General features: G+C 35.7%; 1 protein-coding gene across 1 annotated transcript; it reads right to left on the bottom strand.

The window, feature by feature from the left end:
• Nucleotides 1–257: 257 nt before the first annotated feature.
• LOC147498382 (5-methyltetrahydropteroyltriglutamate--homocysteine methyltransferase 2-like) lies at nt 258–5,350 on the bottom strand. Its single transcript, XM_086560381.1, has 14 exons — nt 5,194–5,350; nt 4,704–5,081; nt 4,532–4,619; nt 4,297–4,424; nt 3,622–3,813; nt 3,333–3,535; nt 2,574–2,737; nt 2,397–2,477; nt 2,135–2,301; nt 1,598–1,703; nt 1,258–1,508; nt 1,109–1,181; nt 893–1,021; nt 258–811 (listed from the first exon to the last, which is right to left on the bottom strand). Exons 1-14 carry the CDS (start codon nt 5,244–5,246, stop codon nt 443–445), a joined length of 2,382 nt encoding a protein of 793 aa, XP_086416507.1. The 5' UTR covers nt 5,247–5,350; the 3' UTR covers nt 258–442.
• Nucleotides 5,351–18,738: the final 13,388 nt, after the last annotated feature.

The following is an 18,738-nucleotide window of genomic DNA, read 5'->3' as shown; positions in this document are numbered from 1 at the left end:
ATTCAACACATAAGGTTTGCTATGATCTCAATAACTCTTTTCTCAGAGCATTGCTTGAAGAGTTTTTATTGGATGAATTAACATTCCACACAGATTTGCCGACTTGTATTTATGGGGATTAGGCTTTTGTAGAGCCTGGAAAGTATAAAAGGTTTTGCAATTCCTCGGTTTTACAACTCCTATTCTGCAGTTCGAGAACAGATCTGACTGATGCGTCTATTAGTAACCACAGCAATCTTAAAAATTTGCCAGTTAACTGTAAACAAAAAACCATCTATTGTGAAATTGTATTGAAGATCGAACGTTTTCAACAGTACAATTTCCACCTGTTGCTCATGGATGGACATACAAAACTCTCTATCCAGCAATAGGTACAAAACAAACCAAGTTTAAACCAAAAACTTTCGTAAGAGGAACTAAAAATATATAACACAAGGAAACCTCATTTTTCATTGGCAAGCTGGGTTCGAAGTAACTTTGCTGCAGCTACCATGTTAGTCAAAGCTGGTTTAACTTCGGCATATTTTCTGGTTTTAAGACCACAATCAGGGTTCACCCAGAGGACATTTTTCTCCAGGACAGCTAACATCTTGTTAATCCGATCAGCAATCTCTTCTGTTGTTGGGATACGAGGAGAGTGAATGTCGTACACTCCAGGACCAATACCTGCTCCATACTTGACTCCCTCACGGAACACTGACAGGAGCTTTTCATCTGATCTCGAATTCTCGATTGTAATCACATCAGCATCCATATCAATGATAGAGTGGATGATATCATTGAAATGAGAATAGCACATGTGAGTATGGATCTGCATGTAATGTACTCAGAATTAGAGCAACAATTATACACAATCAACATTCAGGGAGCAAACAGGGGTGCTAATGCAAACCTGTGTGGTGTCCTTTACGCCACAGTTTGTGATCCTGAAAGAATGGACGGCCCAATCCAGGTAAAATGCTTGCTCTGACTTGCGCAACGGCAGACCTTCTCGCAATGCAGCTTCATCGATCTGGATTACCTGAATATAAATAACAATTATGAATCATTCAACTAAACCCCTTCTAATACCACATAGTTTGATTGCTTATTCAGAATTAAAACAAACCTGAATACCAGCAGCTTCCAAATCTTCAACTTCATCTTTCATTGCCAAGGCAATCTGATAGCAAGTTTCAAACCTAACAGCCAGTAATAATATGAGCTTTACTGAACATGGAATTATCTATTACAAACATAAAGTAAATGCAAACTAACCTGGGTTGGTCGTTTCTCACAAATGACCAATTGAGAATGGTGACGGGCCCAGTTAGCATTCCCTTCATTGGACGAGAGGTCATGCTCTGCGCAGTTGTCGACCAGAAAACAGTCATGGCTTTAGCACGACTCACATCACCATAGATTATTGGTGGTTTTACACAGCGTGAACCATAGGATTGAACCCAGCCATTAACAGTGAAAGCAAAGCCCTTCAACTGCTCCCCAAAATATTCCACCATGTCGTTCCTCTGTAGCATATATGAGGACAAACCACATCAAGAGAATTGAACAAAGATTTCTCATGGAAACCAACCGTACAAAATATAAAGTAGGCTACCTCGGGCTCTCCATGCACAAGCACATCAATGTCAAGTTCCTCCTGTAACTTGACAACCTTGTTTATCTCTTCTTTGATGTCCTTCACATAGTCTTCCTCAGAGATCCTGGAATGCAAAGAGACTTATATCTGTTAATATTATTTAGATAGAACATTATGGAACTTTCCTCTTGAAATGAGTTACCTTATGTTCAATTTTTTTTTGTTTTTGGTAACTTTCTCTTTCCAATTTTGAGCTAGCCATTAAATCAAAAATTAATTTGTATTTGGTTGTTTGGTATCATTTGTTCCATAAAGGTTTATGTCAAAATCATTCAACTTAAACTCCTTTAAAAATAAATAATTACTTTAGCTTATAATGGTTGTCAAACGGCCCCTAATTATTAAGAGAAAGAAAAGAAAAGTTTTCTTCAGGGAAGGACCAAAGAAACTCATAATAATGTACTAGAACACGTCAAAATGACAGGCACAAATAGATGTTCCTCGAGCATATTAACAATCAGGGGAAACTAATGGGAGGGAGGTGGAACCACTCACTTATTGGCTTTATATTCTCTCCTAACTCTTCGAAGATCCACGGTCTGAGGAAAAGACCCAATAGTTGTGGTGGGAAGAACTGGGAGATTCAGCTTCTTTTGCTGTGCATCCAGTCTGGAAGTCACTGGTGTTGTACGTCGGCGATCAGATCCTCTTAGAGCAGAAGCCTGCGAAAATTACAATCAAGTTTGTATTGGTAAGCTAACAAAAAATGAAACTAAAAATACTAAATTATTGGAAAGTTAACCTCCATAATACTTACAGCTTTCTGAACTGCTTCATCATTCACTCTGGGAGATGATTTTCTCGAAGCTAGGGCAGCAGCATTGGTGAAAAAGTAAGTCTACAAAAGAAATCAAAGATAAGAGATTGTTTAATATGATGATTCCTGAGCTGCAAGAGATACACAAAATAATTCTATAATCACGGCCATGCATACCTCATTCTTTTCACCAGTCAATGCCTTAGCCAAAGCATTCACTTCAAGTATCTTTTGAGCAGAAAATGCTAGCCAAGATTTTATTTCCATGTCCAGCTTTGTTTCATTCACCAAATCAACAGCAGTGTGCAGAAGTGAACAGGACGTAGAAACAGCAAGTTTCTCTACAGCTCAACCATCAACCAAGGTTCAGGGGAAATATAATATTGCCAAAGAGAAACAGTTTGGAGAAAAATGCAAGTGACAGAAAGGACTAATAAACGCATGCATTTCCCATTTGGGGAATAGTCCTTAGGCTAAGTCCAATGGTTTGGTGCGCTATCCCACCAAACCACAATAGTATAGTGGATAGTGTTAGTGGGTTAGCATTTCCGAAACCAATGGTTTTTTTGACAACCGACAGTACCAATGGCGTATAGGACGGAATTTTTTTTTTTTTTCGGAATCTCCACTCTCCAGCCGCCATTCTCAAAGGCGTGTGGGAAAAGAGATTTAAAAAAAATCTAGCCGCCACACAGTGGCGTGTGGCTTAGATTTTTTCTACCTGCCACTCATATTGGTGTGTAGACTTGACGCTATCTCGTTAAAACTGGCGTTATAAATAGGTAAACTTATACTGATAGCGTTGGCGGGTTAGTGTTTTGACGCACCATTGGATCAGAATTTCCGTGATATTTGGTGTTTTGCCGCACCATTGGACTTAGCCTTATACAATAAGTTACTATAACTGAAACTTTTCAGTGCATTCCTACCCAATACCTTTGCCAACAATTCCTTCAAGAGTTTTTAAGGTCTTGAGAGATGCTTCGAGGTCATTAGCCCATATATTTCGACCATCAACAACCCCAGCAAAGAGAAACTTGTCAGAAGGAAAACCCAAGCTCTTGACTAACTCAAGGGTCTTTTCTCCACGAACCAAATCCAACCCAACTGCAGAGACCCCTTTCAAGGACACGATAGCCCTACACAAAAGTAGCAAAATTAGGTGATAAAGTGCACACAGTATATTGGTAGACCCCATGCGACATTTTGAAATATATCCTCATACTTGTATGCATCAGCAGGGAGATCAGAGAAGTAAGTCTCAACAAGAGCATTCATCCCAGACAATGCGTCCTCCAGTTGTTCATACGCCTCACTAAATGCTTTTAGTTCTTGAGATTCCAAATCCAGCACAAGTGTAGGTTCGTCAAATTGCACCCAAGTAGCTCCAGCAGCCTTCAGTTCCGACAATACCTCTCTGTGATGGAAAAGAAATGAACATAGTAAGTGCCTTCTAGCTTAGTTGGTAAAATCTTAGGGTGATGATACCAGAGGTCTGAGGTTCGAACCCCGCTACATACAATTGAGTTACTGATCTCTTTAAAAACAGGCTTGCCCACACATTTTTTACCCACCAAAAAAAAGAAATGAACATAGAAACACATTCTCAGAACCATAAAACTCACAAACCTACTTAACACAGTACATCTCTGTGATGAAACAAAAATGAAAAAAGAACACATTCTATGAAGTCAAACCATAATATTGATTTGTTATTAAGTTACATATGTATGTCTGTAACCGACACCGCAAAATATAAAAAACTGAGGTATATTGCATACAGTCCAACACAGACACGTGGATACGTATCCGACACAGATTATTTTTATAATACAGTGTGTCCATGTTACATAGAGTTATTCAAATCAGTCCTCAAGGTAAACAAAAACCAGCTACTTACTTGTAGACTGGAATGATCGTTCCGAGCAACGAAAGAAGTGAAAATGATTTTTCCACGCCCTTAGCAGGTTTAGACAATAACAGATAAGAAACAGGGCCCACAAGGACAGGTACTGTTTCAATACCAAGCTGCAGAATGACAAGAAAGAATCCAATACAGGTTTTACTATATTTAGTCGAATTAAGGTTTTTTCCAACACAATATAACAAGAACATGATCATCACATGTAGCTTACCTCCTTCGCCTCCTTGTATTCACAAACTGCTTTATGCGAAGCATAAGTAAACTTCATATCAGGACTCAATTCAGGCACTATATAGTGACTGCATTAAAGGCCAACATCAAGTAAATTCCCAAGGCATGCATGCATGCATGCATTGAAAAGAATATAAACAAACGACGCTTACTAGTTGGTATCAAACCACTTGGTCATTTCCATAGCAGGAAGAGTATCATTTCCTCTAGCCATTGAAAAATAAACATCAAACCCAATCTCCCCACCTGTCCAGCCATACCTCGGTGGAACAGCACCAAGCATAGCAGTAGTATCCAACACCTGATCATAATACGAGAATGTATTGCTAGGAATGTACTTAATCCCAGCCCCTGACATTTGTTTCCATATTGAAACGCGTAAATCTTTCGCGACTTTTTGAAGCTCATCTGCATTTGTCCTCTTGTCCCAAAATGATTCAAGAGAAAATTTAACTTCTCTCTTTGGTCCCATTCTTGGGTATCCAACTATGTGTGACGTCATTGCTCTTATACACTTATATCTAACCAAACTACAATCGCAAATAAATCTTAATTAATTAGTTTTTATAATAATAAAATAAAGTAAAGAAAATCTTAGCTAGTAGATTAATGATGTCATAATTTTTTTTTTTAATTTGTTACCTTGGAGGAAGGAAGTGAGGAAGAGAAGAAGGAGATGTGAGACCAAGAATCATTCCTACTCTGTTTTAAAACTAGGTTAAAAAGGGTTGAGATTTTGTTTCAAAAGTATAAATTTTCTGTTTCCGAAAATGCACCTCGATAGTGATGGGGATGTTCGAATGTTAAGTGAAGAGGTATGGTTATTTTCGGTATTTGGCGAATTTGGTTGTTTTCACTTTTAACAATTCACATGTGTGATGTGGTGTCGAGAAGCCGTGAAGGGTTGTGGTCTTGTGCCTTGTGGATTCAGATTTTGTTGTGTTCCGAAATTGGACATGGTTAGTGAATGGATTATAAGAATGATAAGTGGATCGATATGGTTGTTTTCGATATTTAGAGAATGTCAGCATGGTTAATTGAGTAGTGTGCGTAATTGGGTTTGTTTCGAATGGGAATGGTTGCTGAGTGCAATGTACACCATTTCCTTAAAACATCAACCACGTCTAGGGGTGCAAGTGGATATCCAAATATTCGAATCCGATTCGAATTCGTATTCGAAAAATTAGATATTATCTGAAAATTTCGGATTCGGATTCGGATTCAAATTTTTTTTATGTCCGAACTGGTTTCGGATACGGATTCGGATACGGATATATCCGCATCCGATAATATCCGATCCGATTTTAAAAATTAATAGTTATTATATATAATTAATTTATTCATTTTTTTATTGTACAAAATATTATATAAAATCATAAACTAATAATATAAAACTATAATAACAAAATAATACTAATAAATAACAAATATAATATTTATACTAGTTTTTATAGTGGTAAAATAAATTATTCAAAACAAATAAAATTTTAATTAATTTTAATTTTTGGATCGGATATTATCCGATATCCGTTTCGGATATCCGAAATCGGATTCGGATAATTTTTTTAATATTCGTCGGATTCGGATTCGGATACAGCTATATCCGCATCCGAATCTATCCATTTGCACCCCTAACCACGTCCTTACAAGTCATATCTCACACTATACATAATACAATAAATTGGGCCCAATTTCAATTCAAAACAATTGTAGAGGACAATGTTTTGTGATAATCACTCTCAAACCCATTTTCCTCATCGAAAAACATCTTAGGAGTCAAAGTTGGGACCCTGTTAGAAAACTTTCAAATCATAACTGCCCAATCTTGATTATTGGTGATCTAAATGTCATTCTCTCTTCCTCTGAAGTGTTAGGAGGGAAACCTTATGAATATAATGATGGTGAACCTCCTCATAATATCATCAATACTCAAGGGTTTATTGATTTAGGTTATAAAGGCTATCCATACACTTGGTCGAATAAGATAACTGCTCCGGATAATATCCAGAAAAGGTTGGATAGAGCACTTGTAAATTCTGAATGGTTACTTTTATTTCCTGAGGCTGTTTTATCTCACAAAGCAACTATAGGCTCTGACCATTGCCCTCTCTTACTCAACTCTCAACCTCCACCACACTCATCTCCTGTCCCTTTCAAGTTTTAATCCATGTGGATCAATCACCAAGATTACAAATTTGTGGTTAATAATTTCTGGAATACTAGCAACCTGAATCTCCTTTCAAACTCAACGGTGCTCCCTTTTAAAAATCATCTGGCTTCTACAAAAAAAAGCTCTAAAAAACTGGAATAGAACCACCTTTGGAAATATTTTTAACCAAATAAAAGTCTTAAAGCTGGAACTGGAATCTATTCAAGGGAAGATTCCAACTAAAGAAAATGTTCTTTTAGAGCATAACACTTTAACTCTTCTTGACTCTCTGCTTGACTGTGAGGAAAAGATTTGGAAGCAAAAATCTAGAGATTCTGATATAAAGGAGGGTGATAGAAACACAAAGTACTTTCACATTAAGACTTTGAGACATAGGAAATATAACAGGATTGATTGGTTAAAAACTGAACAAGATTTGTGGATCTCTCCACCAAGACTCATAGGAGAAGCTTTTGTAAAACATTTTAAAACTTTTCTCAATGTTCCCTTTCAAGCTAACACCAATAATATCTCATCTCTGTTTCCTTTAATCGTTACTCAAGAGGAAAATGAGGATATCACAAGACCAGTTACTAAGAAAGAGGTAAAAGCAGTCATGTTTAGTATGGGAGCCCTCAAGTCACCTGGACGTGATGGTTTCCCAGCTATCTTCTATCATTCTTCATGGGATATTATAGGTGATGACATCTTCCACATGGTGTCAAGTTTCTTCTCCACTGCACATTCTCTGGATATCATTAATCACACAAACATTGCTTTAATTCCTAAAACCCATAATCCAGAAAATTGTACTGATTTTAGGCCTATAAGTCTATGTAACATTTCTTATAAGCTTATCTCGAAAACTCTAGCTAATAGGCTTAAATCTATTATGTTCCCCTCTATATCTCCTTATCAAAGTGCTTTTGTTACTGGAAGACAGATTTCTAACAATGTGATTCTTGCCCACGAGATTATCCATACTATGAAAAGAAAAAAAGGCTTTTCTGGCCTGATGGCTATAAAATTAGATATGTGTAAGGTTTTTGATAGGGTTAACTGGGAATCTTTACTGGACATTTTCAGTTCTCTAGGGGTAAATCAACACTCTATCTCTCTTATTCACCAGTGCATTTCATCTGCACACTTTTCTGTCATTGTCAATGGTACCCCTAATGGTCACTTCACCTCAAATAAAGGTTTGAGGCAAGGAGACCCCCTTTCTCCACTTCTTTTCATCATTTGCATGGAAGTTCTCTCTAGATTAATTGAAAAAAAAATGAGAAAAAGCTGCATGGTATCAAGATTTCTAATCAGAGTGCTCCTATAGCACATGTTCTGTTTGCAGACGATGCTTTTATTTTTGGCAGAGCTAACATGGAGGAAGCAAATACTATACTAGATGTATTAAATGAATTCTGCGCCATAACAGGCCAAGAAATCAATTTTAATAAGTCTGGTATTCACTTCAACAAGAATTTGGAAGGTAACCAAGCTGCTATGATTCAAAAATGTTTAAACATGAAAAAAATTGAGGTGGGAGAAAAATATCTGGGTTCTAAACTATTCTTAGGACAACCTAAATCAGAGATCTTTGCTGAATTAATCACCAAGGTAAATGCTCATGTTGCAGGATGGAAGAGTAAACTGCTTTCACAAGCTGCAAGAACAGTGTTAATAAAATCTATCTTGACTGCCATCCCTGTGTATAATATGAGTACATTTCTCATTCCTATCTCTGCCACTGATAAAATAAATGCTCTTCAAAGAGATTTCTGGTTGGGGATAAAACAAGACAAATCCAAAATTATGTACCTGAAAAGCTGGTCTTTCATTTGTAAATCCAAAAGATCTGGTGGGTTGGGTATTAGAGACACTCATCTTAATAATAAAGCACATCTTTCTTGTATTTTATGGCACATGATTACTAATCCAAACTCTCTGATAGCATCACAGCTCAAAGCTAAGTACTTCCCACATACTTCTCTTCCTCAAGATAATAAAAACAATGACTCATCATGGTTTTGGAAAGGTATGATACATATTCTACCTCTTATCATTAGAAACTCAACTTGGCTTGTGGGTACAGGTTCCAATATTAATGTTTGGAATGATGCTTGGATACCAAACAGTCCCCTGGGTAAAGTTCCACCTTCTATTCTTGTTAATAACTCTTACTCTGCTGTTTCTCAACTTATTGATAATGATTCTAGATCATGGAATATTGAGATCCTAAACTCATTATTTGATCCTGGTATAGTTAGAAATATTCTTTGTATTCACTTGTCTGATACTAATCTACATGACTCTTTGCACTAGAACTTAACAAAAAAAGGGATTCACTCTGTTAAATCTATGTATAATAATCTAAGTACACACTACTCTCTGACACCCTCTATTCAATCTCTTTACATGTTTTTTTGGAATAACAAATATTCACCAAGGCAGGCTTTATTAGCATGGAAGCTATACAATAATGTTGTTCCAACTAGAGATCATTTGGCTACTATTATTTATATACCTGACAAGAGTTGTACGCTATGTGGCTCTAATATTGAAAGTATACATCATCTTCTATTAGAATGTGATTTTACTAGGGCTCTTTGGTACCAAACCCCTCGGCTAATCAGACTTGAGAATTTTAGGCAGCTTCAAGTTAAAGAATGGATAAGTTTATGGTTTAATCCACCTACAGACTGGCAGATCCACAATGAGACTTGGACAAAATTTTGTTTGCTTTTGTACTCTAATATTTGGAGAGATAGGTGTACTGTGTTCCACAATAAAACTATTCCATCCTTATTTAGAATATCAAAAATAATTGTTAGCTTCTTCTTTGAACCTACAAATCATATAGTGATTACCAATATCACAAAGGTACCCACATCTGTAAATTGGGAATCACCACCAAAATGCTATCATAAGCTAAATGTGGATGCTAGTTACCATATTACAGGTAATAGAGCTGGGTTTGGATATGTTTTAAGAGATGAAAATGGAAATTTTTTGGCTGCAGGTACCACTTCAGGATGGGCTTCAGACCCAACAGACGCTAAATGCAGAGGACTTCTCAATGCCCTCAAATGGTGCCTAGGGGATCTAACTACTAACTTAGTAGTAGAGATGGATGCAAAAGTTGTGACAGATCACTTACAAGGGAAGCCATCAAGTGTAGGATGGAAATCAAATGGAATTCTATCTGATGTAGCATGTTTTTTTAATGCTTTTGATAATGTAAATATAGCTTATGTTCACAGAAGTGGAAAAAAAGCAGCACATATACTAGCTAGCTTTGCAGTAAAATACCCACAATCCTATAGCTGGACACAGAACCCTCCACCATGGCTTGCTACTATTTTGGAGGTGGACTATCAAAAACTATTAAGTAGAAGATCTAATGTAGCTCCAATATGGTTGCAACATAACCTGGAGCAAGAAGTGATCAATGTAACACCATGTTTATATCAATAAAATAACAAATGATTACCCAAAAAAAAAAAAAAAAACAACTCACGGACCCAGTTTTTTTATTTTAATAACTCTCAAAGACAAATTGAGTTGGCACAGTCCATTATAATTTTATTAAATACCCTTTTTCCCCTTTCGTGTGTTAATATATAGATTAATGTTTTCAAAATTAGAAATAAACAACGCGCTTTGGTTTCAATCGATTACTTCTTCTGCCTCAATTGAAAATCGAGTGATTTCGTCAACTAACTGAAGGTTTCAATCCATAGCTTCTTCTTCTTGCTGTCTAAAAAGGTTTATTCAAACTTTGTATTTGTAACCTATATGTTTATAGTAATTTGAAATCTTCATTTGATTTTGTTTTGAAATCATCTATTGTTTATAGCAATGATATTATGTGTTGTACTGATGTCTAAAAACGTTAGTTTTTATATCATGTTTTGTTTGTTCATATTTTAGATCAGATCTGTGATTTTGAGATATAATTTGTTTATAGCAATGATATAGTTTTTATATCATGTTTGTTTTGAAAACGCTGTTTTATGTACTTTTCTTAATTGAACTTTAGGTTTTGATTTTGCTTTTTGCTATGAACAATTATTGTTCATATGTATTTGTTGTATGAACAATCATTGTTCATACACAAACAGCTATGAACAACCAATGTTCATTCGTATTTGTTGTATGAACAATCAATCATTGTTCATACACAAACAACTATCACTACAACAGAAAGGCTCATTTGCAGCGCCATACCCCGTCGCTAATTGTATGAAAAAATGTCGCAATTGATCTATTGGAACGCAAAACTAGGTGTCACAAAGGCGTTGCAAAAAAGTGGGTCACAAAAGATCAATTGCAACACAAACAACGGCGTTGCAAAAACTTCTAGTCTTTTGCAACGCCTAACTTCGTTGTTAATAGTTTATGTGCGTCACTACTTCATTTTCCAAAACTAAATTGGTTTTGTAAATATTTCAGACTATTTGCAACAACTAGCGTCGCAAAAAGTATGTTTTAACAACACCATATAGCGTCGCAAAAAGTTGACTTTTATCAACACTTTTAGCGTTAAAGCAAAGTTTTTAGCAACAGTTCAACTTCGTCGCAAATTGTTTTACCCTATTGCTACATATTGAGCGTTGCAAAAAGAGTGCTTGGTCAATACCTATAATTTATACAATATTTTGATTATTTTAAATGTGCAGAATTCTTTCCAATACAATTTATGTAGATAACAATAACAACACCATACCATGTCAATTCACAATGAGCAATAAAAAAATATATTTCATTATCTAAAATCAATAGATCATCTATTACAAAATTGTTAAAAGCATCCACACAACTAATACATTGAATCACATAACTTTTACATACAACAATAAACTAAATTAGAAAAATTCTTCAAAATGAGATTTTAGCAAAATTCACAAATCAATAGCCTGCTAACTTGAACAACATCCATCCATATTTTCTTCATGAATCTATCGGTAACATATGGACCAATCTAGTACAACGAATGGGAAAAAAAGGTAAGTAAACTTATATGAACCATTAACAAAGCCAAAATGCACTCGACATAAACAATGCATGTGAAAATATGTTTACCAAATCAATTTTAAAGATCTAGGGTGTAAAAACACTACTACAACCAATTAACACTAATAACTACTGTTAATATACAAAAATTGAATAACATTAAATCAATCAACCGTACCAAATATAATAAAGCATACACAATTAAAATAGTATCATGTAACCACCAGGAACAATAAAATGGAGTGAATACTTACCTGATTCTAGTTGTTAATTCGCACCTTGTTAAGAACAACAAGATATAAGTAGGCTCACTTCTTGAAACATACTAAAATATGGCCGAACCGCAATCCTTTTGAAGTAACAAGGCACACTATTAAGAAGTACAAATTGACAATGAACAACTAGTCCTGATCATGTTAGGTGCGCAAGACTAAACTAGAATTCCCATTACAACAATCCATTGGGTGTGGCATTTTTGACAGGCGACCAACAGGTTAAAACACTGACAAAACTAGCAAGGAACTGAAGTAAATAGGACGTCCTATACACCATCCTACTCCTTCATATATCTCAACAGTGCAGCCAAGAAAGTTCTTCCCAGGAGTGTACAAGACTCATAAGAAGATAGTGCACAACAGCTGCAGCCATGAAGTATCGAAATGTCTGTCTTAAACTATACCGTATATCCTAATCCAATCATCTGACCATGCATACCCATGTGAAACCAATTCAAGGAACAAAATAAAGCTTAACCCATTAATTAAATACTACCTATCAAAAAAGGTGCTACCAAGCAAGTAGAAATTTAAGTGAATCATATCCATGATTCATTACCCAAGCGCTAAGGAAATATTTATTTTCCCCCACTTGGATGTGTTTAAGCTAGGGAAGAAGTGGCCCCCTCCATTTAATAACAACACATCTCCTTAATATTGTTGTTTGAGTGATACCAAGCTTACTGAGAGCCAACTCCCCTTTTCTCTGTTGGTTCCCTATTTAGAGGATATAAGCTCCTCTCCAATTAAGGAGGAGGTGTACTATCCACTCTACCCAAGTGACACCTAGCACCTTATATATGTACATGAGCACACTAAACTAACCAATCGATGAGACACCTCATGCAAACCAAGCATAAAGTACAGCTAGTTAACCAAGTAAAATAACATGCTACAAAGTCATATAAGCTAGGGTGGTCCCAATGGGCCACACCTAAATTAACTAGAGAATCCTGTACCATATAGCACAACACTCAATTTAATATCCACTTATCAAACTCCCTTGCTGGACAAAACAAGAACCTGAAATTTTTGAATCTGCAAGGGTCTCAAGAAATCTTTGAAAAAACCTTCATATAAATTGAACTCTTAGCCTTTTAAAAAAATTTGCCCACACAAGAAAATATATAATACGTGGCATATTTATTTATCAGTACTAACACCTCACAAATAATATCACCTGTCCTTGATAATCACAATTTGCTGCAACTAAAAGAAGTTCTGCTAAGTCCTTTCCCAAAATTCGAAGAAGTCCAGCTGAGACAACAGATGAGCTACATAAGGACAAAATAGTCCATGACAAGACAAGATGCTAGTAAGTAACTAAGTAACTATCTAGATCACTTAAACAACTCAACTCAAATCATGATCCTTACTTCATTGTCAATACGACACAAACCATTCCTCCAAAGTCTTGGTCTCAAATACTCCTCTTGAAAAAAAAAATGGCATGCAAATAAAGAAAAAGTCAAGTCCAGAAAATTAAACTTATACTACTAGATTAAAATTTAAAAGTAAAGAAAACAAGAGAATAATGAGCCTTGAGACAAAGAAATTTATTTTTGCATACCCATAACCACGCCTGTGATAAGGTCATGGCCTGTCACTGCATCAACTATTAGGTCAGAGCGATTCTGGGATCAAATATGATACAAAGACATATCAATCAATTCAACAAAGACATTTCTAAAAGTGAAACTCCAAGAATTCATCACAAGGAAAACATACCATTCGAAAAGCATGGAAAAAGTTTAGCATTATTCACGAGACATACCAACATGTAGATATCTAAGCAATAATGTGTTAGTCAAAAGCCTCGTGCCACAAAGCCTCGCCCCACAAAAGACCAACAATGGTTAAGCACCTATAGATTTCAAAAAACAGTACAGAAAGACATCATATTTTTAACAGTGAGAACAAGAATCAATTGTATTATATATGGACTGAACCTGAATAGTAAAAAGAATAATTCATTTAGGAAGAAAAAAGTATCAAGCTCCACTATTTCAGGATAACTCCTAATCACATCAAAACAATACAAGTGCATTATAGTCTTGAGTCTTGAGTTCTACTTGTCTTTCTGGGCAAGGATTAATTACTAAGGGGATCACCAATGCAGGCCCTCAAAATAGAGGGACACATCAATGTTTTGAAGACATGTATAGAGGAGAGAAGGGACAGAGAATGCCATGTCCAAAAAAAAAGACACAAAGTCAGAGAATGGAAATAATCTAACAATACAACCCAAGGCCTTCAAACCAAATTCAGAGAAAAAGGGCCAGCAGTTATATCTGGTGCTACTATTTCATGGACAATCAAACATGATTTCCTAAACATACCATTTAAATGCTGGAAACTTGACAAGATTTCAAAAGCCAAGATCTTGGTTCCAAAATAGTTGTAATTAAAAAACACACAACAACTAGTTTACCCAAAAAGCAGTTAACCATTGAACAGAGAGAAAATCTATTAGCTTTCAAATCAAGTTTTGATGGTGCAGTTGACTATAGAAAAGTCGAAGCTTACCTTAGATTTGACGGTGGCGTACCCGTTTGCTGCAACATTCGCATTGGCATACCAATCTCTTGGAGTGGTGTATGGAGATTTAGGAACATCTCATTTATATGTTTTCTCTTCTGTTACTTTGTCAAAAATTAATAAAACAAACAAAGGAACAACAAAACAACATTATATTGTAAGCAACGCAATGAAGAAGGAAATGCAATTAGTAATCTAGTAGTAATTTCAGCTTCAAACCAACCTCTAAAATTAGATAAGAGAATCAACCAGAAAGATTAACCCAAAGATAACCAAAATCAATTGAGCCAGAGAGAACCAACCTGAAAAATCGAAGCTTGGCCGGCTGTGGAGGATTAACTCAAAAGCAAAACTAACTTTTCAAATCCAAAATCAAAATAAAACTGGGTCATCGAGAGAGAGAGAGAGAGAGATCGAAGTTGGTGGTTATTGGAGGTAGCGGTGGTGGTTAAAGAAAAAGTACAGAAAGAGAGAAAAAAATCTGTAGTCATTTCTTTATTTTTTTTGGTAACTCGGTAGTAAAACTCATTTAGGTTACAATTTTTTATTTTTAGTTTTACGTTAGAGCGCCAGGAATAAAATATTGGCCCGCCCATAGAAACTTTTGCTGTCCACCCATAAAAACCCATTAGCAACACCACTATGGTCGCAATAAAACTATACAAAAAAAAATGTCATTCATATAAAAACTTGTTGCAACAAAAACGGCGCTGCAAATGATCAATTTAATTTTAGCCGCAGCAACAACGTTGTAAATGATAAAGCCCTTATAAAATAATTTCTTTTTCTTTTTCTCAAAAATATAATTACAACCATTTGCCACGTGAGAGTCGTCGCAACAGATAAATCCATGTACTTTAAACATGATAACACAACATACTTTTAACAACCCCAAAAGGCGTTGCAATAGCTGACCTATAGCAACAATATTATGGCGTTGCAAAAGGGTGCGCTGCTAAAAACCCTTTCTGTTGTAGTGTATGAACAAAACAACCAATGTTCATAGTAGTTGTAAATACATTTGGCGATGAATTTTTTTCTTAATTGAACTTTAGGTTTTGATTTTGTTTTTTGCTATGAACAATCATTGTTCATACGCAAACAACTATGAACAACCAATGTTCATAGTAGTTGTAAATACATTTGACGATGCATTTTTTATTATGATTTTACAGTTTATATGGATCATAATGTGATTGGAGTTTTTTGTTACAATGGTGGTAGTCTTTCCATTCGTATTGGGTTGGATTCTTCTATTAATGGTGTTGTACAAGAGTTACATGGGAAATGGCCTGATTTGGGATTAAAATGCTATAATATGTGTTTCAACCATGACAAGAAAGATAACCTGATTGAATCTGATGAGGAGTTGCATTCTTTGGTGTGTTATTTGTTTTGCAAAGAAGATTGAAATTGTTGAGATCAGAGTGGTTGTTTGTGTCACTTCATTGATTACCTCTAGTGGTTCTATTTCTGCAAGTTCTTCAAGTTCATCAAGTTCTTCAGTTGGTGGTGGTGGTGTGGTTGTTGTTCGTAAACCTTACAAGTTTGATTTTTGGGCAAGAAACTTTGATGGTGGTGTTGGGCAGCGATTTGCTTTAGGTGCGCCTGAGTTTCGCTGTAAATTGATAGAGTATTCGATTGTCAGTGGTTACAAATATGAATTAATCAAGAATGATGAGTTTTGAGTGACCGCGGTTTGTGAGAATAAGGAGGGAAACTGTGAATGGTGTATGCACTCTTGTGATACATATGGAAGTTTTGAAATTAAGAAGATTAATCTCACACACACTTGTGGTTTTGCATTTAAAGATTACAACCATCCTCCTCTCACTTCTTATCTTGTAATGACTCATATTTTGGATTTTACTAGAGATAAACCATCTTTGTCATTGGGAGATATTACTTCTTTTTATAGTCGTGAGTATGGGCTTAAGATTTCTAAACATATGAGTTATGTGGGTAAGAAGTTGGCATTGACAGAGTTGTATGGTGATGTTGCTTTATCCTATAATGAACTTTTGTGGTATATGAAGGAGTTTAAGCAAAGAGATCCTGGAAATTGTGTTGATCTTCAGGTGAATGAAGAGAGCGGGAAATTTGAGAGGGTGTTTGTTGCTTTTGAATTGAGTATTAATGGTTTTAAATACTATCGAGCAATGATGTATTTAGATGGAACCTTTTTGAGATCAGAGTATAAAGGGTGCTTGTTGGTTGCTACTGCCAAAAATGGAGATCAAAATGTTCCTTTATTTTTACTTTCATGTTTTATTGTTGAACATGTATTATTGTTTATATCTGCTTAGAGGTATGAGCAATGAGTGTTCATACTCCAATAGGTATGATCAATCATTGATCATGTCTGTTGTGGGTATGAACACTCATTGTTCATATCTGTTTTGGGTATGAACATGTATTGTTCATAACTTTTCAGTTATCTTATATTTGGTTATTTTTTGTGGTTATGTAGGATTATTCCCTCTTGCTGTTAGTATTGTTGATATTGAAAATGAATCCAATTGGTTTTGGTTTCTCAATATGTTTAAGAAGGTTTTTGGGTATGAGAGAAGGTATACCTTTTTGAGTGATAGACATCATGGTTTGCTTGTGAACATTCCTCTTGTATTTCCTGGTTCATATCACAGTTTCTGCTTGTGGCACATGGAGAACAACCTTCGAACAGCTTTGTCAAAGATATGTGGTGTTTCAAAATTATTGGTGGGCTTATTCAAGAAATGTGCTTATGCTTCCACGCATGAGGAGTTTCAGGAGCACATGGCTGAATTGTTGAATATAGGTGGAGATGCAGTATCTAATTTTCTATCTAGGGCACCTTATGATAATTGGGCTAATGCATACTTCTGTGGCGCTCGGTATGGTGAGATGTGCTCTTCTTTGGCGAAGTGTTTCAATAGCTGGATAGACAAAGAGCGTCATCTGCCCATCACAGCCATGTTAGATGAAATTCACATGAAGATGATGAAAATGGCATCGGACCGGAGGATGGAGTGCAAGAATTGGAAAACTATTCTTTGTCCTAAAATGGAAGTGAAATTGGCTGAGAGGATTGAGGAGGCCCGTTCTGTGATTGTGGCAAGGTCAGATGAGCACGTGTTTCAAGTTGTTATGGAGAAGCATGAGTATTGGGTTGACTTGCTTAGTAGATATTGCACTTGTAACAATTGGGGCATAGACGAGTTTCCTTGCCAGCATGCAATTGTGAGTATTTATTGCAAAGGGGATTTAGTGTATTCATACATTGAAGTTGCATTTCTCGCCACTTCATTCATCAACATGTACTTTCATGGCATCACTGCAATTAGCCGTAATGAGATCTGTTCGGATGTTTCTGATGAAGTAGAAATTCTTCCACCATATGTGAAGAGGGCTCTGGGTAGACCACGAGTTAAGAGGATTGAGAACCACGGTTGCTATCGTTATCGCCCACAAATGCAGAAAATGCCACAAAACAGACCGGCACAACCGAAAAGAGTTCTTTGTGGGAAAACCGACAACTGGCTGATGTGGAATCTAGAGAAAGGGATGAGTTGGCTAGTGCAAGGAATGAGTTGCCTAGTGGTAGTGGTGATATGGTATTAAGGTATTGACAATTTTTTGTTGTGGGAAGCACTAGTGAGGCTGTTTGATGTTTTTGTATTAAATATTTTTTGATTGAATGATAGTTATTAATACAGTTTTGGAATCCATTTTTAAAGTCTCTTATGATTTCATTCATTTATTTTATTTTGATTGAATGATACCTATTTAGGGTATGAACGATCAATGTTCATATATGGATAGGTATGAACAACCAATGTTCATACCTATTTAAGGTATGAACAATCAATATTAATATATCAATTCAAAGTTCAATGTTCATACATGGATATAACAATTGGTGGGTATGAACAATCAATGTTCATACCTATTTATGAACAATGAACTTTGATTTTTCATACATGGTAGGAATGAAACAGTGAGAAACACAGTGATTGTTTGGGTATGAACAATAAATGTTCATACCTATTTCGTGTATGAACAATGGATGTTCATACCTACCAAATTTAGGGTAATACGTGTCATGTCCTAAATAAACGGTTTCGTGTCCACTTCAAATACGGTTCCAACTTCTCATTTTGCACACATTTCAAAAACAGCGCAAACAAAAAGAAAACTAACACAAAAATAGTAAAACCCTAGATTCCTTTTTAAACC

This window comes from Coptis chinensis, chromosome 5 (genome assembly GCF_015680905.1).
Source record: "Coptis chinensis isolate HL-2020 chromosome 5, ASM1568090v1, whole genome shotgun sequence".
Classification (NCBI taxonomy): domain Eukaryota; kingdom Viridiplantae; phylum Streptophyta; class Magnoliopsida; order Ranunculales; family Ranunculaceae; genus Coptis; species Coptis chinensis.
This window is presented reverse-complemented; position numbering and strand designations above follow the sequence as displayed.

Excerpts from the sequence above, each read along its gene's own strand:
- LOC147498382 (XM_086560381.1), bottom strand. The coding sequence starts at position 5,246 with ATGATTCTTGGTCTCACATCTCCTTCTTCTCTTCCTCACTTCCTTCCT. Across the intron at positions 2,302-2,396 it reads ATGAAGCAGTTCAGAAAGCT|GCTTCTGCTCTAAGAGGATC; the intron begins GTAAGTATTATG and ends TAATTTTCGCAG. Across the intron at positions 1,182-1,257 it reads GTGAGAAACGACCAACCCAG|GTTTGAAACTTGCTATCAGA; the intron begins GTTAGTTTGCAT and ends ACTGGCTGTTAG.